This window comes from Jaculus jaculus, chromosome 1 (genome assembly GCF_020740685.1).
Source record: "Jaculus jaculus isolate mJacJac1 chromosome 1, mJacJac1.mat.Y.cur, whole genome shotgun sequence".
NCBI classification, from domain to species: Eukaryota; Metazoa; Chordata; class Mammalia; order Rodentia; family Dipodidae; genus Jaculus; species Jaculus jaculus.
The window spans coordinates 109480608-109501699 of NC_059102.1; the positions used below are offsets into that span (position 1 = coordinate 109480608).

The following is a 21092-nucleotide window of genomic DNA, read 5'->3' on the forward strand; positions in this document are numbered from 1 at the left end:
TAAAGGCTCTACTATTAAGGAAGAAGAGAGGAGAATGGCTAATGGAAGACATCCATACATTATCACATCTTTTTACTCCATTCTATTCCTCCTTCTTCTGCCACTGACAAGTTATGTGTCTAGGTAACTCTCTGGTTTTGGCCTTGCCATTAGCCTGTGTGCCCGTTCCAGGTAGTAGGCTACTGTCTTCTATCAAGGAAACTAAAGCTATTAGACAGCTGAACTCCTCAGTGCTTGGGTTTCTGGGAGAACAGCAGGAGCCTTGCCCAATTAGCCTCCTTCCTACCTTCCTGATTCGACTCCAGGGATTGCTGGGTTCAGATTTTGAAAACTCTTTCATCAGATTATCACTGCAGGCCTATAGGGAACAAGACCATAGGAACTCATGTTCTCTAGTGAAAGGGTTCATGGGTGGAAAAGTTTAAGTAGTCTTGGTCTGTAAAGCTGTAGAGTTGCTGAAGGCTTCAGAAAGAGGGGTAGGGATCTGTGGGGTGGGAAAGGGCATTTTAAGCAGAGGGCGCAGCATGCACACAGGCCTGGATGCCATGGTGAGAAAGCTGCAGTCTGTCTTGATTCTGAGGTTTTATCACCACTCCTCTCATATTCTGCCCATAGTAAGTTCTCACCTTTCACTTTAGTCTTGGCCCTGTGAAATATTTCCAGTATTCTCGTGATTCCCCTTGCGCCCCAGTCTTCCTCAAAAGGAAGCACATGGCCAAGGCCTGGGCTGGGGGCCAACATACTATGTGTTTGGCCGCTCATGGGTTCTGAAGGGATAGTTGGTTTCTACCATCATCTGTTTCTAGAAGGTGTTCCGAAAGTGAGGAATACCAAACACACCTTGAGGCACCAGGTCACACCTTTCATTACACTCTGCACATCTCTGCACTCAAGTGACTGAAGTAGGAGGGTGGCTATGAGTTCCAGGCCAGCCTGGCCTCTATAGGGAGTTCCAGGTTAGCGTGGGCTAGAATGAGACCCTGCCTCAAACATAAAACAAAAACAGCTTGCGCAACTGGGGGAAGGGGGGGTTTGGGAGCCCTCCATGAAGTTTGGCAGGGGCCAGGCCAGCAGGAGTCAATGACATGGTCTCACTGTGCCTCAGTGTGCTCAACAGTAAAATGGAGGAGATGGGGCTGGAAAAATGGCTTAGTGGCTAAGATGCTTGCCTGCAAAGCCAAAAGACCTAGGTTCAATTCCCCAGCACCCACGTAAGCCAAATACACAAGATAGTGCTTGCGTCTGGAGATCCTTTGCAGCAGCTGGAGGCCCTGACACACACCCATTCTCTATCTGCCTCTCTCAAATAAATAAATGAAAGTAAAATATATAATTTTTATTTAATAGAGGACTGGAGATATTGTTTCACAGTTAAGGCATTTGCCTGTCAAGCCAAAGGACCCAGATTCGATTCCCCAGGACCCACATAAGCCAGATGCACAAGGTGGTACTTTTTTTTTAAATTTATTTATTTATTTACTTGAGAGCGACAGACACAGAGAGAAAGACAGATAGAGGGAGAGAGAGAGAATGGGCGCGCCAGGGCTTCCAGCCTCTGCAAACAAACTCCAGATGCATGCGCCCCCTTGTGCATCTGGCTAACGTGGGACCTGGGGAACCAAGAGCCTCGAACCGGGGTACTTAGGCTTCACAGGCAAGCGCTTAACCACTAAGCTATCTCTCCAGCCCACAAGGTGGTACTTTTGTGGAGTTCATTTACAGTTGGCTGAATGTCCTGGCACGCCCTTTCTTTCTCTGTGTTTGCCTCTTTCTCTCTCTCTCAAATAAATAAAATAAAAGTTTTTTTTTGTTTAAATGTTGGAGAGCGGGGCGTGGTGGCACCTTAAATCCTAGCACTGGGGAGGCAGAGGTAGGAGGATGGCCATGAATTCGAGGCCACCCTGAGACTACATAGTGAATTCCAGGTCAGCCTGAGCTGGAGTAAGACTACACCCAAAAACAAAAACAAAAACAAAACAAAAACAAAACAAAACAAAAATGGTGGAAATAAAGCTCTTCCTTGGGCCCCGTGAAGGTCACTTGAGTTCTAGGCAGTCAAATCCGCAGCGTCCCGCGGGGTGCGCTCAGATGGCACTTGGCGGGGCGGAGCGCCTGTCCCTGGGTCGCCACACTCCCAGCCCTGGCGAACGGGAGCCGCAGGTGGGCGCGGGGCGCGGGGAGGGGCAGGGGGCGGGGGGGTCGCAGCCGGGAAGGGGGCGGCGCGCAGGTGGGGCGGGCCGGGCGCGGGGCGGGGCGGCGCGCGGTTCCGGGATCCGCGCGCGGCCTGTGCGCGCTGCGGCCGCGGCGGGGCGCTCGGGGCGCTGGCGCGGCTGGCGGGCGCATGTGGGGGCGCGCGGCGCGGCGGCGGTGCCCGTGGGGGCCGCGGCGGACCCGGGAGAAGCTGCTGGCGTTGCTGGCTCTGCTGGCTCTGGCCGGGCTGAGCGCCGTGTGGCGGGCGCGACGCGGGGCCGAGACCGTGGAGACCCGGGCCGGGGCCGCCGAGCCGGGATCCCCGCGCGGCACCCCGCGCCCGGGACGCCGCGAGCCGGTGCTGTCGCGGCCGCCGCTGCCCGCCGACGCTCTGGGCGCACGGGGCGAAGCGGTGCGGCTGCAGCTGCGGGACGACGAGCTGCGGCTGCAGGAGGAGAGCGTGCGGCTGCACCAGATCAACATCTACCTCAGCGACCGCATCTCGCTGCACCGCCGCCTGCCCGAGCGCTGGAACCCGCTGTGAGTGGCCGGGGGCACGGGGCACGGGGCACGGGGCACGGGGCACGGGGCACGGGCTTCCTCGGGAGAAGGGGCTGCAGGGGTTCAGATCGCGGGTGGGGGGGAGGTGGGAAAGTTGAAGACAAAAAAAAAAAAAAAAAAAAGAACCCTGGAATGTCTTAGCGGTGAGACGGAGCTGGTTACTTGTGGCCTCTTGCCCTCCCCAACCAACCCTTCAGAGTTGTCACTGTGCCCTGAAAAGGATGAGACTCGGAGCTAAGCAGACAGGTGTGACAAGAGAACACCCTTCTCCTTCCCTCCTGTGGGTCCTTCTGCCCGTCCGCGCCCTCGATGCTGGTGTGGCCGTGCCTCGCGAAGCTGATGCCAACGTGGGCAGGGCAGGCGCCATTCATTCATTTGGGTGTGCCGGTGGCCAAGGACTGAGGTGGAGGCATAGAGCTCGCTGGGGAGGTGAAAGTAGCTGAACGGTTAAGTCCAAGAGTCACCTCTCCCTGGCGGGTCGGAAGGGTGGTTTTGGCTGCAGTCCAGCCCAGGTCACTCCTGTGGGTGGTGCAGGACGTAGTGCCAGTGCGGTCACAGCCTGGTTCCTGTTGGAGCTGCTGTCGTGGCCGCAGGTGAGGAACAAGGAAACAAGTGGCTGTGGCCGCAAGGCCAGGTGGCTGCTGCTGCCTTTGCCCCTGCGTCCCCCCAGCCCGTCTTCTTTCAGTTGTTAGGGATGTAACATGAGCTCTGTCCTTCCTGACTGTGAGGAAAAATACCCTGAGTGGAGCCAGAGGGACCCTGATGTGAGCATGGGGGGTGGCACCTGCCACCCTCTACCCCTCATGCCATGCCTGCCTACTGGTGTGGAAATGGGCTTAAGAGAGGTAAGGTCGTGGAACTGGCCTTGGGGGATTGTGACCCTCCGGATCCCCTTGACACCATACTGACCTCAGAGAAAGTTTAGATGCACTTGACTTCCTCCGCCTTATTCTGGCTGTGCTCATGCCTAGCCCCATGCTTCTGCAGGGGGCCTTTTTCATTGTTAATCTTTTTTTGTTTGAAATGTCACTGGAATTGGTATTGGTTCCTCACATCTGCCAAATGGCTAAATGCATTGGCCTATCTGTAGGAAGCTTTCTGATCAGACCTACATTTCACATCCAACCCCTCCTCTCCTCAAGATAGAATCCTGACTCTTGCACGCCAGCATGTGGTCTTGAATGGTTGATTTAATCTCATTGAGCCCCAGTGTACTTACCTGCAAACTAGGAGCCTCACGAAAGTCAGTCTTACATACTGCAAAAGTATGCAGAATGAATACATCCTAGGAATGAATGAAACGCTGGCATCTGGGAGCACATTGCTCGTTAGTTTTTTCTCTCCTTTCCCTGTTACCAGGAGTATACTGTGGAGGTTGCTGTTGAGAGTCATCTAGAGAGGGGACATACAGTTTTTCTTTCATTGAAAACTATGAATATCTCTTTTGAAACTCCATGGGTGACCTGTGGGGCTTATAGTATTCTGTCTCCATGGTAATGCAGCCTATCCTGTGTCCTATCAGGACTTTGAATAGATCCTGCTGTGGCATTGACCCTAGGAAGTTAATCCAAACCCAGCAGGATGGGCCCATGAATAGCCTGTAACTGCTGAAGCCAGGCTTGAGCTGTGTGTGTTTTAGCCAGGACAATCTTTGAGACACAGTTTCCTTGTGGTCCCTAGTGTCAGGGCCTTGAACGGAGTCTCACTTCTATCATACAGTAGTCTCCTCCTCATTAGCCTGAGGGATCAGGTCTAGATCCCTAGGTACCAGAATTCTCAGGGACCAATCCTTGGGTATATCCTTGCATATACTAAGCACTGCAATACCATGACAGTCCATCTGGTAATGAGCTGACTGCTAAGTGACATGGGTATGTAGTGAATACAATGTGGATTCCCAAGACAGAGGGGTGACTGCAGTCCTAAAAAGGACAAGATTTCACCTGCTACCCAGGAGGCTCTGCAGTTTTAAACTTATGGATTGTTTATTTCTGGAATCAAAAAAATATTTTATTTACTTATTTGAGAGAGAGAAAGAGGCAGGTATCTATCTATCTATCTACCTACCTACCTACCTATCTATCAAGAGAATATGGGTACACCAAGGCCTCTAGCCACTGTAAACAAATCCAGACACATGCATCCTCTTGTGCATATGGCTTACATGGGTATTGGGGGAATGGAACTCAGGTCCTTAGACTTTGCAGGCAAGCGCCTTAACCACTGATCCATCTCTCTAGTCCTCTGGATTTTTTTAATTTAATACTTTGAGACTAGTTAATGGAGTTACTGAAACCACAGGAAGTGAGCTCACAGGTGAGAGAAGACTAGAAAAGTTTCTGTAGCAGTGAGGAGATAATGAGGGTCTTGATGTTCTGAGAATTTGGATAGCAGATTATGATTACAGGATAGGGTTGAGGTCCCCAGGAGTTCAGTTCATAAGCTGAGTGTCACAGGAGGCAAGCTCTGTGAGGGGATATAGCAGACAGCTTCACGTCACTGAGATGAACTTCCAGACCAGGCACAGTTATGAAGAAAGGAATATTTAGTGAAGCTTACAGATCCAGGGGAAGTTCCATAATGGCAGACAAAGCTGGCCTGCTTTCACAGGTCCAAGCAGAGAGAGACTGAGTTCACAAACCAAATCCCTAAAACCACCCCATAATCAAACACATGTCAGGAACTCCAGGCATGTTGCATATCTTTAGACTGGAATTGCAAATCCACCACAAAACCCTAGGGTTTGACCCTAAGATCCACCCAATGACACCTTCACCAGCCAGGTGCCTGCAGATCCAAACTATAAGCTAATAAAGCATGAACATATTGGGAGCCATCTATTCAAACTACCACAGCGGCTTCCTGTAAGAGTCAGGGTAAAGTCGTGCTCTGAAGGTCACACAGCAGATCTGGGGCAGAACTGTCATCCAGATGTTTTAGCTATTCCTCCTTTTTTGGGTAGGGATAATTATTTATCTGTTTGTTTTGATTGTAAGAAAACAAGACAGTTTTATACCATATACAGAGGAGCAAAGCAAAACAAAAATAACAACAAAACAAAAATCAAGCTAGTGCTAGAGAGATGGGTTAATGGTTAAGGTGCTTGCCTACAAAGCCTAAGGACCCAGGTTCAATTCCCCAATACCCATGTAAGCCAGATGCACAAGAGGGTGCATACATCTGGAGTTCATTTGCAGTGACTAGAGGCTCTGGAGCACCCATTCTCTCTCTATGTGCCTGTTTTTATTTCTCTCAAATAAATAAAATAATTTTTTAAAAAATAAACCAGACCCGGGCATGGTGGCACATGCCTTTAATCCCAGCACTTGGGAGGCTGAGGTAGGAGGATCACTGTGAGTTTGAGGACACCCTGAGACTACATAATGAATTCCAGGTTAGCCAGAGCTAGGGTGAAACCCTGCCTAAAAAAAAAAAAAAAAAAAAAAAAAAAAAAAAATCAAGCCAGGTATGGTGGTGCACACCTGTAATCTTAGTACTTGGGAGGCTGAGACAGCAAAAGTATCAGGCCAGCCAGGGCTACTACATAACAAGCCTGTCTCAAAAGTCAACTTACCACTCAGGGAGAACTATTATTAACATTTTGCTGTGTATCAGTCTAGACTTTTCCAAGTATGGAGATAGGTTATGGGAATTATGTGTATACGGTGTGTGGGTGAGAATGGACTCGAACATGAATGTGCATGTAGGCCCACCTGTTTGTAAGGTCTTTGCACTGTGATGCATTCCCATGTTAGGGCGCTTGGCGTTGGGAACAGCCCAGGGACCCCTTGCTCCGACTTTAATTGGCATCTGAAAAACTTCCTCTTTGGACAGGGCCAGACCAATAAAGAGACATGTCAGAGGCTGCCACCATTTCCTTGATGCACGGAGTGGGATCTAGCAGTTGCATGCACAGCTTTGTTTTGCTGGATCACTGCTGACTGGGAGGGAGGAGGAGGAAAATGATGGCAAGGAGCCCTGGGATGGCAGCATAGTAAATACAGCGCTGGCAGCCCTTTCCTTGTGCCCTCTCATTTGATCCTTGCAAAGAGGTAGGTTTGCACTCTGAGCTAGGTTTGCAGCCCTGGGAACTTTTCAAACATGTTGATGTTAGGGATCTTCCCAGAACAATGAAGTCAGGATTTCTGTGGCTAGGACCCAGACCGAGTATCCTGTGTGACCATGGCTGAAAGCTGCTGACCTAAGTGACTGGGGACTTGTGACTCAGACTAGTCATGATGCCAAAAGAGAAAGGAAGGAAAGAAGGAAGGGAGGGAAGGAAAAGAGAAAGAGAAAGAAAAAGGAGAAGAGCCTCAGTAGGTACTTTTGAGAGTGTGTCTGACACCAGAATTAGAGGAAGTAGCAATCAAGTGAAACTAGTAAGGACCTCACGGGCAAGCAGGAGGTATGTCAGAGGCAAAAACTTGCTCATGTCACCCTGATATTGGAAAAAATCATTTTCATAGAGTGCAGTCACGAGATGTCCACTGATGGCAATGTGGTTTGTGTTCTGACCTGGTTAGTGGGAGAGCAGTTTCTGGGTCCTTCTTTGAAACACCCTCTCAAGGCATTCTCCTTCATCAAGCTGAGCAAGACCATTAGAAAACATAAAGTAAGATAGCACAATCCAGACTAAAGGACTAGGGCATCAGCCACCACATGCAGCTGAAATTTTTCCGGGCACATCTGTGGGGGATGCCGCGCGTGCCAGCAGCAGCTACTGGGTGCTGTGTGCAAGCTAGGGGAGCACAGTTCTAGGCAAGCGTCTGCGTTTCTTGACCGCTTGCTCTGGTTTCAGTCTTGTTCACGCTGCAGCTGCATATGTCACTCTGCGGTTCAGGATAAGGAGCAGGATTCGGAATGGCTGAGGCTCAGAGCAGGTCCACACAGTTATGTGTAAAACCAAGTGTGCCCTGCAGCAGCTGGCAGGAGGAAGCTGCACATGATTTCTTTTTGCAGAGCCACAGCCTGCTTATCTCTTCTCCAAAGTACTGTAAACATCCCACACGGTGTGGGCATTAGATTGATAGGGTAATAAACCATAGGATGTTCTGCTAATCTTCGTTAGACTCACTGGAGGACATGAGAGTGACATCTTTGACATCTTTCTTTGAGTCAGCATTTCAGAATCCAGAGTACTTGTGCCGTTTTGCCTGGTGTTTCCATGAGAGTTTTCTCTATCCTATTTCTCTCTATCTGGATCCATGTTTTAGGTGTGTCATCGAATAGCACGTTGCTCCGTTTTGTGATGTCAGTAAAAAATAATTCCACCCAGGTGTAGTGGCATCTCAGTACTTGGCTGAGGCAAGAGGAGTTTCTCCAGTTCAAGGCTACCCTGGGCTTTATAGCAAGATTCATTCCCCCCGCCACCCTCCCCCCTCTTTCTCTCTCTCTCTCTCTCTCTCACACACACACATACATGCATGCACATGTCCTGGGCTACATAGCGAGACACACATTCATCCTGGCTGACAGTCTCTGACCTTTTTTTTTTTTTTTTTTTTTTTGAGGTAGTGTCTCACTCTGGTCAGGTTGACCTGGAATTAACTATGTAGTCTCCGGTGGTCTCTCGAACTCACAGTGATCCTCCTACGTCTGCCTCCCCTCCCCATTGCTGGGATTAAAGGCATGCGCTACCATGCCTGGCAGTCTCTGACCTTTAAGTAGATAACTTCTATCCATTTATGCTTATTATGCTTAGCCATGCTTTTGGATTTGATTGTTCATCTTACTTTATGTTTTTGTTTATTCTTTTCTTCTTATCTTATTTTGGTGTTTGTTTCTGTATTTTGATGCAGGGCTTTCCTATGTGGCTCAGGCCGCCTTGGATCTCACCATCTTGCTGCTTCAGACTCCTGAGTGTGTGATCATAGCTGTACGGCTCCACACCTGGCTTATTACACCCTTTTAAATATATCTTCTTCTCCCCTCTCTTTTCCTTGCTGCTTTTTGAGTTGGTAGAGTCATTCATTTCTGATCTTTAGCCGGAAGTACTATGATCACCTAAGGAAAAAAAGACATGTTTTTGTATTAGTTACAATTCTTTTGACTGGGAGACTGAAAACTCAGCGTAATCTGGTTTACATATAAAGAAAAGATATTGGCTTCTAGCCCAGAGAAACCTGCCATTTGAAGTAGGTTTAGATTGTGCTTTGCCCTGGGCCCAAGGGTGCCAGTGCTGTCAATTGGAAAGGTGGGCCCCTAAAATGATGCATAGTTGTCCTTGTATAGTTAGAGGATGCCCAACATTTTTATTTTTAATCAGGAGGAAGACAGTGTTTTTCCCGGGAACAAACTTAGAGACACTTGGTAGTATATGGTAGACTTTTTAAAGGTGAGCGCCTTTAAGGGTATGTTTTAGAGAAGGGCCCAGAAACTATACCAGGCTAAACAAAAATGAGAGGGGAAAAATATTAAGTTACTGCTCAATGAAGACTGTTGAAGAAGAATCATCCAATTAAAAAAATAACTTTGGGCCAGAGAGATGGCTTAGCTGTTAATGTGCGTGCTTGCGAAACCTAAGGACCCATGTTTGACTCTCCAGGTTCCATCTAAGTCCGATGTACAAGGAGATGCAACCGCGCAAGGGTACACATACACACAAGGTGGGGCACACGTCTGGAGTTCAGTTAGTGTCTGGAGGCCCTAGTGTGCCAGTTTTTTTTTTCTCTCTCTCTCTCTCTCTCTCTTGCTCTCTCTCATAAAAAAAAAAAAAAAGCCAGTCTCAGGCTGGAGAGATGGCTTAGCAGTTAAATGCTCACATGTGAAGCCTAAGGACCCCGGTTCAAGGCTCGGTTGCCCAGGTCCCACGTTAGCCAGATGCACAAGGGGGCGCACGCGTCTGGAGTTCGTTTGCAGAGGCTGGAGGCACTGGCGCGCCCATTCTCTCTCTCTCCCTCTATCTGCCTTTCTCTCTTTGTCTGTGGCTCTCAAATAAATAAATAAAAAATGAACAAAAAGTATTAAAAAAAAAAGCCAGTCTGTTGGGCTTCCCTCAAAAAAAAAAAAAAAACAAAGAAAAAAGAAAAAAAAGACAAACAGTGAACTTGTGAAACAGGAAAAAAAAACTTTGTGTTTATAAAAATTATGCATGTTCATTGTGCAAGAATTTTGGCATGCAGAAACAAAGAAATACGAATCAGTGATAATCCCTCTTCTCTGAAATTACCATGGATAACATTTTTGGCACAGTCCTTTCTATTGTTTATTGTTTATATGTGAGGGGATTGCACACACATTATGTTTATAGAATTGGCTATTTACAGAGAGAAAGCTGTACTGTTTTGTGTTGTGACATTATAATGTGCCACTTGCCTTTGTCATTGAGAATTCTCTAAAAATGTTGTTTTTGATGCCATGTAGCATTTCTCCACACAACCATTATATACTTAACTATTTATTTTCAGGTTTGATATTGAGCCTCTTTGCAGATTTTTGCAGTTATAAATTGTGTTACAATGAAAATGCTTTATAACAAGGCTACTTGAAGCAATCAAATCCCTTAGGCAAGAAATGCCTAAACATAGCGATCAGAGAGCAAAGAGCAGAGGGCTTCTTCACAGCTCGAGGAAATGTATTGCTAAGTTTGCACCCAACTTTTTGGGACTTAGGTGTCACAAATAAACCAGCCTTGTAAAATGAAAATTTCATTCTAAGATGGTGGCTTTATACCTTCTAGTTTCACAGTGCAGTGATACTTATGACCCCAAAAGCTGAAGAAGGGGCTGACTTCCCGCTCCAACTCAGTGAAGATGCAATTTCAGTTCGAAGAACAATTTCTTACATTAAATAAACTTTAATTTGATAATGCTACTTTACCATCCTTCTTTTTGCCAATTTCTTTTTGAAACTGAGCATGTTCAAAAAACGTTTTAGCCAGCCTGGGACTACATAGTGAATTCCAGTTCAGCCTGGACCTGAACAAGCCCTCAAAAACAAAAATCAGTTTTGGCTGGCTGTGTCTTATTTTTTTATACAGGGTCTTGCTGTGTAGTGCTATGATGAGACCCCCAGGGAGGATCACTCGGACACCAAGTAGTAGGGAAAGGAATCTTTATTAGCCAGCTGGCAACTGCATCCAGGACTCGGGAGCCTGAATGCAGTGCCAGGCTGTACCTCAGGGCTCCTTTTATCGGAGAGGTTCATACGATTGTACATATTAGTTTTACAGTTCAGAAGTTCAGTAATCATAATCTTATAAAACCAAGAGTTAATTTCAGTTGATTTTAGAAAAACCAGAAACTTTTCTGGAATCTCCCCTCCCTGCATTTCCCCTCTCCTGCAATTGCAAGCAAGCAGCAGTTAGCCAAAGATTGCATTTAGCAATAGCAAGAAAAATATCTTGTCTTGTAGTGACCCATTGTGTTAAAGCAAGCCAATCATAAAGTTCAAGTGCAGGTGAGACCATGTCCTGAGGTGCCAGCTGAGCTGAACTTCCCTGTGTAAGTTCACAATATGGAATCCCGTATGTCCTCCTCCACTTGGGCCCTTGTCTCAGTAGCCCAGGCTGACCCTTCACTCACAATCCTGTCTTAGCCTCCTGCGTGCTCTTTTCAGATGCTAAAACCGTCTTAGGTTTCACAAAACACTTTCTTAAAATATGATACGTGAGTTTTCTCTTTTATCTCTTTCTCTCTCTCTCTTTTTGAGAGAAAAAGAGGCAGAGAGAGAGAGAGAGAGAGAGAGAGAGAGAGAGAATATGGGTGCACCATGGCCTTCAGCCACTGTGAATGAACTCCAGATGTGTGTGCCTCCTTGTGCACATGTCACTGTGCATCTAGCTATGTGGGATGTGGAAATTCGAACATGAGTTCTTAGGTTTTACAGGCAAGCACCTTAACCACTAAGCAATCTCTCCAGCCCCTAGTTTTCTTTTACTGGAAAAAAGTACGAGAGAAAAATGAATGAACGTATAAAGAGAAAAAGTTTATTTTGGTTCTCAGTTTTGGAGGCTTCAGTTCATGACTAACTGGCCATTTCGTTGGGCTGGAGGTGGAACATTGTGGTGGCAATGTGTGTTAGGGCAAACTGCTTCCCTTATGAATGAAAGAGAGAAGAGAGTTCAGTTCCCAAATCCCCTTGGAGGTGGCTTCCCCGTGACCTAAACCTCTGGCAAAGCCCCACCCCTGCAAGGTTCAACCACTTCCCAGCAGTGCCCCTGTGGGAACAAGGCTCCAGCAGTTTGTAGGGAATTCCTGACGTGTAGGGAATTCCTGACGTGTAGGGAATTCCTGACGTGAGCTGTAGCAGTAAGCGGCAACTCAGCACTGCACAGCTTTTCTACGCCTCTTGTCTCGTACTTAGGGGCTTAACAACCCAGACGCAAATGATATTTTTCTACATAGACTCATGTGTTTTCCACTTGCAGAAGCATTTTTCAAGGAGAGGGAAAAATGAGATTAGGGAGGATATTTTAAAATATTTTTATTTACTCACAAGTGAGAGTATGAGCATAGGCATACCAGGGCCTCTTGCCACTGGAGATGAGCCCCAGATGCATGTGCCCACCACTTTGTGCCTCTGGCTTTATGTAGGTACTGAGTACTGGGGCATTGAACCTAGACCAGCAGGCTTTGCAAGCATCTCTAACCACTGAGCAATCTTCTCATCCCCAGAGAGGGCATATGAAAAATTAGGGAGAGGAGGAGAGAAAGAGGCGGATAGAAAGAGAGAATGGGCACGCCAGGGCCTCTACCCATTGCAGATGAACTCCAGATGCATGCACCCCCTTGTGCATCTGGCTTACATGGGTCCTGGGGAGTTGAACCATGCCTTAACTGCTCAGCCATTTCCCCAGCCCCTGAGAGGGCATTTTTAAGGGTCAGTCTGATTGAGATACACAGCTATAGAACAGAATTGGCTTGGTGTTTATGTATAACCTATGCAAAATTAAATTGTGTGTGTGTGTGTGTGCGTGTGTGTGTGAATGTGTGTTATATGCATGTACACACATAATATGTGAAAGCCAGAGGATACCTGTGGGTGTCTGTCTTCAGATATTGCCCACTTCTTTTTTTTTGGCTGTTCAAGGTAGGGTTTCACTCTAGCCCAGGCTGACCTGGAATTCACTGTGTGGTCTCAGGGTAGCCTCGAACTCACAGTGATCCTCTTACCTCTGCCTCCTGAATGCTGGGATAAAAGGCATGCACCACCAGATCTGGCCTTGTCTACATTTTTAAAGACAGAGTCATTCACTGGCCTGGAACTCACCCAAGTAGTCTAGACTGACCTGTAAGACCCAGGGATCCATCTGTCTCTACCTTCTGGCTCAGGGATTACAAGCTCACATCATCACACCCAGCTTTTTTTATGTGGGTCCTGAAGATTGAACTCAGGTCCTCATACAAGGCAAACACACGTCCGGCTAAACCCAGGATCTTAAGCATGCTTGACAAAGGCTTCTACCGCTGAGTTATCCCTTTAGTTTTTGATATAGGCTCTTGCTTGGTAGCTCAGGCTGGCTTCAGTGTATTTATTTATTTGCAGGAGAGAGAGAGAAGATCAAAGATAGGATGGGCACTGGGCACACCAGGGCCTCTTGCTAGTACAAGTGAACTCCAGAGGCATGTGCTACTATGCAGCTGGCTTTATCTGGGTATTAGGGAATTGAACTTGGGTCATTTGCAGGCAAATGCCTTAGCCACTGAGCCATCTCTCCAGCCCTATTCTGACTGTAACACCAGTGACTGAACGAGGCCTATGGGTATACCAAGGGATGTGAAGTTGGCTGAGAACAGCCTCTTGCAGACTGTCAAACAAACCATTTATGGTATGGAGAAGCCAGCAGAGCCAGACCATGGCCAGAGAGCCTTGAAGCCTGCTGTGATCCCAGCATTTAGGCCAGGCACTTGGAATTTGCTGGGGGCGGTGGGGAAGCAGAGAAAGAGAATTGTCCTACATTCGATAGAAGGGAGAGCTAGATGGGAGTCTGTTTAGATTCAGATGGTGTCCTGAGTTTCCTTTTGGATACAAGGAATGCTTTAGAACCTTCTAGGAAAATCGCAACCCCAAAAACCCCAGCCCGCTGTACCCCAAGTCCTGTGCCGTGTGAGTGCAGCAGGTTACCCTACTGCTCTGAGCCTCGTCTTTAAAATGGGAGCCGTGCAGCCAGCATAGAGAGTGGATTATTTCTTGATTACCTACTACATGCCAAGTGGGTGTGGTCCCTTCTCTGCCGAGCTCATATTCAAGGAAACAGCAAGCAAATATTTCGTGACTGACAGGGGCCCCTGGTGCCATGCCGAGTAACAGATAGTGAGCCGATGTTCGCCCCACCCCTTGTTCTGTCAGCTCTGTCTCCTGTTCTCTTTTTTATTTTATTTTGTTTTTTTTTTATCGACAACTTCCATAATTGTAAACAATATCCCATGACAATTCCCTCCCTTCCCCACTTTCCCCTTTGAAACTCCACTCTCCATCATATCCCCTCCTCCTCGCAATCAGTCCCTCTTTTATTCTGATGTCATGATCTTTTCCTCCTCTTATGATGGTCTTGTGTAGCTCCTGCCCTCTTTGATCTGTCACTTGGTTTGTCCATTGAGCCTGCTTTGGGTGCCCAGGTAACCTGGCTGGTTTTAGCACTTACCTCTTTCTCAAATGGCTAGCTGATCCCCTTGGCCAGGCCCTAATGTCTAAACTCTGTTTGTTCTGGCATCCTCCCATCTTGTCCTCAGCCACTCCCTGTTGGTAATTTCCAGACACTGCTCCTTAGTCCATCCTGTGACTGAAATTTTGCTGTCAGTCCTTCCCAGGATAGAGTGCTGTGTCAACCAGGGAGCCTCCAGTGTAGTGACAACAACGATTAAAAAGTAAGGAGCTCATTGGCTCCTGTGAGTGCCAGTCATGGTCTGCCCCTGGAGTGGAGTGGGTTCCGCCCCTCCTCCCAGGGCCTCCACCCAAGGCAGCAGGGAACACCTGGGTTCGGAGGCAGTGGTCAGTGCCCTTTGCAGCCTTCTACCTTTGTGAGGCAGGGTGATTGCTGGACTCTGGGGATGGCGGGAGAGGAGTTCATAGGTGACAGGAATGTCATGAGCAGCCCGTGCTGAGAGAGAGGGGACCAGGTGCTGGGGCAGCATTACAGGGCCAACAACTGGGACAGTTGTAGGGCTCCCCAGAAACCAGGCCTGAGCTACTCTTGAAGGGCACGGGGAATTTGCCAAGTCCAGAAGGGAGGACAGGGCCTGGCAGGCAGAGGGAGCAGTCTGAGCAGAGGCCTGGCAGTGGGATTAGATTGGAGTAGACAAGAGAGCTGTGCGGTGCGACAATGGTAGTCTCCCTCCCTCGGAGTCTGCCTGCTTTGTATGTTGCTAAAATCTGCATACTCCTGTACAAAAATCAATGTCCCACAGACAAAGGTTGCTGAATAGCATGGATAGGACCTTCTTAGGGTCTCCTGGGGCTCTTCGTGGCACACAGGGGACTCTGGAAAATCCCCCAGAAGATTATTTCCCAGAGGGGCATCCAGAGACCAGGACTTAGATCCCCCCTGATTGCTCCATCCCCAGTACCGACCTGTCCTGGGTTCTCCATTCCTGAAGTTGTGTTCTTTTTACAGGTGCAGAGAGCAGAAATATGATTATGACAATTTGCCCAAGACCTCCGTTGTCATAGCGTTTTATAATGAAGCCTGGTCAACGCTCCTTCGGACAGTTTATAGTGTCCTCGAGACGTCTCCAGACATTCTGCTGGAGGAAGTCATCCTGGTAGATGACTACAGTGACAGAGGTACGCACCGTGGCAGGGGCTGGGGATGAAAGTGGTGGAGGAAAGGGAAGTATGTCAGGTAAGGACAGGCTGCCTGTGTCCCCTATCCCTCTCACAGACTTCAGGGGTTGTGTCCAGGCCTGGCCACTGGGAGTGTAGAACTGGAATGAGCTGGGCTTTCTCTGGCCTTGATTGGCTAGTGGGGAGGTAGGATGGGAGTTGAGGCCACAGGAAGAGCTGAGTTAGTCAGGAAAGGCGTTGGAGGTCACCATAAGATGTTGAGGCTTCAATATGAGCCCAGTGTGAGCCCCCTAGAGAGCTTCTAGGGGATCAAGTGGGTTCAGGACACTCTGAGAACTCACTGCCCTGTGTGGAGAATGGCCAAGGGAAGGGATGGGGCCAGATGAGGATGGACGGGAGGGGTGTCCATGTTACCCACGTGAAATACGGCCTTGGCTTGGCCAGGCTGCGACTGTGTGCCCATGGAGTGACATCACCCAGTAGCTCTTAGGTGACTTGCTGAAGTGAAGGCTGCTGGGCTTAACCAAGGAGAAATGTCAAGGCTTTAGCAGCAGGTAGAATTGTGGCCTTTGTTATCAGAGATAGTTTCAAACCAAGTGACAGCCTTGGGTGACCGTGAGGTCAGTAGTTGCTGCCTGTGTGCTCTGGCTGGCATGTGTGTTGGTCTGCTCTTACAGACATTCCAAATGACAGACGTTCACCCAAGGTGGCAGCCAAACTTCCTCATGTCACAAGCCTGGTATGATAGTTCAGGTAGCCTCCCTTACTGGGCCCAGTCCAGCCCTCCTTCATCACCCAGGCCAGTGACTGGGCTCATCTCTGTCTGACCCATGCCTCTGCTTCTGGGAGGTTGTGCTGCCCCTGACTGCCTGTGCAGGCTGGCTCCTCTCCTTCCTCTCAACTACAGTCAGCCAAAGAATTTAAAGGCAGCAGGGAACACTCCCTATTTCTCTCAGGAAGAGAAACCTGGAAGTTTTCCTCACCTTCAATGAGGCCAAACATGGTGGCTTGGCCATACCTAGCTGTAAGGGAGGCAGGAAAATACAGCCTGTATCCTGGTGTCCATGAGCTAGAGCTAAAAGTTCTGGGGTGAATGGAGACTAGGTAACAAGAAGCAGTGGCCAGGCTGGAGTTTGATGCTGAGTGGAGCCTAGTGACCACTGAGCTCCAGGGTCAGGGCACCTGGGCCTGAAGCAAGCTTACACATGGTCAGGTCATGCCATCCTGGCACCTTGGGCAAGTCCTTGTCTTCTCTGAGCCTCACTTTCTCACTGTGAATGGGTTTGTTCATTTTGTTCATACCTCTTTCAAGGGGTTTGTTGTGAGGAATAAATGAGGCCAGGTAGACCCTAGTTCTAGGTCACATACTGTGTGCACTTGAATTCCCACACCTATCTCCAGGGACTGGATAACTTATAGCCACTCACCTTAACTAGTTCAGCCCCTACCAAATGGAGTAATCAGAGTTCCAACCTTATAGGATTGTTGTCAGGATTAAATGAGACGAACTCAGTAATGTGTTGGGTTACTGCCTGGCAAATAGTTACGTCTTGTTAAAGGATAACTTCTGTTTCTATGAAATATTGTAAAGTGAGCCACTCTTACCACCACGTATGGATCTAAAAGCAAATACCAGGTTGCTTATTTTATCTTTGGGGATTAGCCAGCCCCTGAGCAGACAGGAGTATGGAACAGTGCGCCCTCTTTGTAGCTCCGCTCGCAGTGTGGGCCAGACCTCCCCTTCTTTCTGCTCTGGCAACTTGCAGAGCGAAGCAAACCTGGCTGGGGTGAGCGCAGCAGCTCTGCCTGCCTCCTTCCTGCGTTTCGCAGGGTCAGGCAATGAGGAAGGTGGCTTGGCTTCTCCCAGCCCAGAGGCTAGCACAGGTCTTCCTGAAGTCAGTACTGGTGTGCCTCTGTCTCTGTGGGCACTTGTGGGCACTGTGGCTAACTGACTTGGCTTGTAAAATCACCTTCCTGAATCCCTCCATCAGCTTATGTGCAATTATATTTGTAAATGAAAGTGAAAGAAACCAATGGATGTTTTCCAATGTCAAGAATTTTTAGAGAAATATTTTTTATAAACTATGATACTATCTAGAATATTTTATACAGTATTTCCTTTACTGATGGGTGGAGGACTTTGAGCCAAAGCCCATGCTGAGGTGGGGAGATGCTCTCATTTTCCTTGGGTCTGAGTGGGTTCTTATCTGTTGACACATTGAAGACATAACTCAGCCGTTAGTCCCAAGTCCTCTCAGTGGAATAGGAAGACCTGTGGGCCAGTGTTTGTGTGGGTGTGTCCTCTCCTCACACCTTCAGTTTTATAAGCTAGCATGAGCATGTCTTGACAAGCTTTGACTTATGCAATAAGAGACTTTATAGGAGGAATCCCTGGGAGGCTGTGTGAAGACTATGAAGTCTGTAGCCAGATTTCTTGTGTTCAAATTACAGGTGTTCAACTGACTTGGTCTATGACCTTGGGCAAGTTACTCAAGCAATCTGGCCCCAGCATATTCTTTTATGGAATGAGGATAAAACCAATACCTTGTGGGATTGTTAGAGGGCATCTAGTTATCTGTAAGTCTCCTGGCACTTAGTATAGACTTAGTATAGCCTTCTTATTTATTTTATTTTATTTTGAGAGAGAGAGAGAGAATTGGCATGCCAGGGTCTCCTCACTGCAGTTAAACTTCAGATACTTGCACCAACTAGTGGCCATGTGTGACCTTGCACTGGCTCCACCTTTGTGAGTCTGGCTTATGTGGGATATGGAGTGTTGAACATGGGTCCTTAGGCTTAGAAGGCAAGTGCCTTAACCACTAAGCCATCTCTCCAGCCCAGCCTCCTTATTTAATGCTAGCTGCCATTGTTGCAGAAACTACTATATAAAGTGCTTCTGAGACAGTTTCTACTAGCATAATTGCTGTTTTAATAAATATTATATGTTAGTCAGCTTTTTGTGTCTATAACCAAATACCTGACACAGGTTACTTAGGACAAAGAAGTTTTTTTTAAGGGGAAGGTATTCAACATAGGGTTTCACTCTAGACCAGGCTGACCTGGAATTCACTATGTAGTCTCAGGTTGGCCTCAAACTCACAGTGGTCCTCCTATCTCTGCTTCCCAAGTGCAAAGATTAAAGGTGTGTGCCACCACACCCAGCTAAAAAGAGGTTTCTTTCTTTTTTTAGAGTTTTTTATTGACAACTCCTATACTTAGACAATAAACCATGATATTTCCCTCCCCCACTTTCCCCTTCACAACTCTGCTCTCCATCATATCTCCTCCCTCTCTCCATTAGTCTCTCAGAAAGAGGTTTCTTTAGTTCACAATTTTGGAGGTTCAAGGGCATTAGCTCATTTCTAGGCTTCAACATATGGCAGGTGGCAGTAGTGGGGGTGTGTGTGGGAGTAAGTGACTATGCGAGAGGGAGAGAGAAGATACCGTTCTCCTCTGGGGGTGCACCTCCCCGTGACCTTGGCACCTCCCAGTAGGCCCCACTCCCAACAGTACTCCCCTCCCCGGGGAATGAGCTTTAACCACAGTGCACCCATGGGGACACCACAACATTAAGACCCAACATGGTGGTTGGGTGGTTCCTGTGACATTTATTTATTTTAAATGCTCACAAGTCATGTTATAAAGTGTATTGTGGTAACAACTTTCCTGCGACATTCAGGTAGCACATCACTCACCTGTTTAAATCAGGTGCTTGAGTTTCTTTGTGTCTGCCGACGAGTAGATGACGGTTTGGAATTCCCGTAGCCCAGCCTTAGGTCTGGTAGGGTGAGGGCATCCCAGGTGGCAAAACAAAGGAAGTTCCTGTACCTTTTTCCTTTTATGGGGACAGCGAGGCTTTGTAGGTCCAGGTTGGGATATGCTCTGTCCAGGGTATGTGGCTGTGATTCCGATGTTGTCTTTTCTTCTTCAGAACACCTAAAGGAGCGCTTGGCCAGCGAGCTGTCAGGTCTGCCCAAGGTCCGCCTGATACGCGCCAGCAAGAGGGAAGGTCTGGTGCGAGCCCGGCTGCTGGGGGCTTCTGTGGCCAGAGGTGATGTGTTGACTTTCCTGGACTGTCACTGTGAGTGCCACGAAGGATGGCTGGAGCCACTGCTGCAGAGGTGCGTGAGCCACCACCCATCGGTCACTTGTGTGGAAGCAGGGACAGGCGCATCTTGGCTGTCTGATCTGTCAGCTCCTGTGTAATGGGCACACTGATAAATGAGGTGATAGGTGGAAAGCACCTACGGGGTGTCCACTGCCACTGACACCTTTACTATGACTTCTTAGCCAGTTTATTTCAGAAGACCTAGGGAGTATCATTGATCCTCACACCCCAAAAAATGGTTATCACATAAGCCAGACTTTTGGAGAACATAGACCATGACTGCTTTTTAAAAAATACTTTATTTTTATTTATTTATTTGAGAGAAGGAAAGGGGGAAAGAGAGAGAGAGGAAGAGAGAATGGGCACACCAGGGCTTCCAGCCTCTGCAAATGAACCCCAGATGCATGCACCACCTTGTGCATCTGGCTTATGTGGGTCCTGGGGAATTGAACTGAGGTCATTTGGCTTTGCAGGCAAGTGCCTTAACCACTAAGCAATCTCTCCAGTTCCTTGGCTGCTTTTATGTCAAGCAGAACTCACTTACCAGTTACAGCCACTAAGCATGATACCTAGGGCCTTTGATACTCAGAGACCCAAAAATGTTAGTGTGTGTGTTTTATAGTGTTGGGGACTGAACTGAGGGCTTATGCATTCTAGGCCCATGTTCTACTGCTGAGTATATTCCCAACCTCCACAAAAATGTTTTTATGCTAATTTCTTTTAAAATCAGAAAAACACAATATGATATCATATATGGGTATATGCTTACGAATCTAGCTTAGATTATACTTGTTTTTAATTTAGTAGCCAAATATACCTTTTCATATTTATGGGGGGCACATGGAGGCTATCTTCAAGGCCATTCACCTGCTACCCTACAGCCTCTTAGCCTAGCTCTCTACACCACAAGCCCAGCTTTGGTTCTCCATGTCTGCTTCTCCCAGTCAGTTGGTCTCTGTGTCCCCTTGTGTTGCAGTCCGGTTCGCATTGCTGGTAGAAATCACCCAACAAGAGTAGCTTCTGGGAAAAAGAGATTTATTTTGGCTTACAGGCTCGAGGGGAAGCTCCACGATGGCAGGGGAAAACAATGGCATGAGCAGAGGGTGGACATCACCCCCTGGCCAATATAAGATGGACCACAGCAACAGGAGGGTGTGCCAAACACTGGGATGAGGAAACTGGCTATAAAGCCCATAAGCCCACCCCCAACAATACACTCCCTCCAGGAGGCATTAATTCCCAAATATCCATCAGCTGGGAACCTAGCATTCAGAACACCTAGGTTTATGGGGGACACCTGAATCAAACCACCACACCTTGGATGAATGTCAAGAAGGCAGCCACCAGGCCAGCAAGTCAGAAGATGTGACCAGGCCGTTGTCTGGGCTCCTCTCTGTGGAGGAGGCAAAGGACCAGAGGTCAGGCAACCCTGAAGCTGAGAAGTGGTGTCCCCAACACCTCAGCATCTGTATAGAAGGCCCTGACCCTTCCTGACACACCAAGCTACCCA

General features: G+C 48.0%; 1 protein-coding gene across 1 annotated transcript in view; it reads left to right on the forward strand.

The window, feature by feature from the left end:
- Positions 1–2341: 2341 nt before the first annotated feature.
- Positions 2342–21092, forward strand: part of Galnt12 (polypeptide N-acetylgalactosaminyltransferase 12) — a 40933-nt gene continuing 22182 nt past the window's right edge. Inside the window, exons 1-3 of the mRNA XM_045161125.1 lie at positions 2342–2730; positions 15305–15474; positions 19406–19595. Of these exons, the coding sequence (XP_045017060.1) occupies positions 2342–2730; positions 15305–15474; positions 19406–19595 (749 nt within the window). The remainder of the gene's footprint in view (positions 2731–15304; positions 15475–19405; positions 19596–21092) is intronic.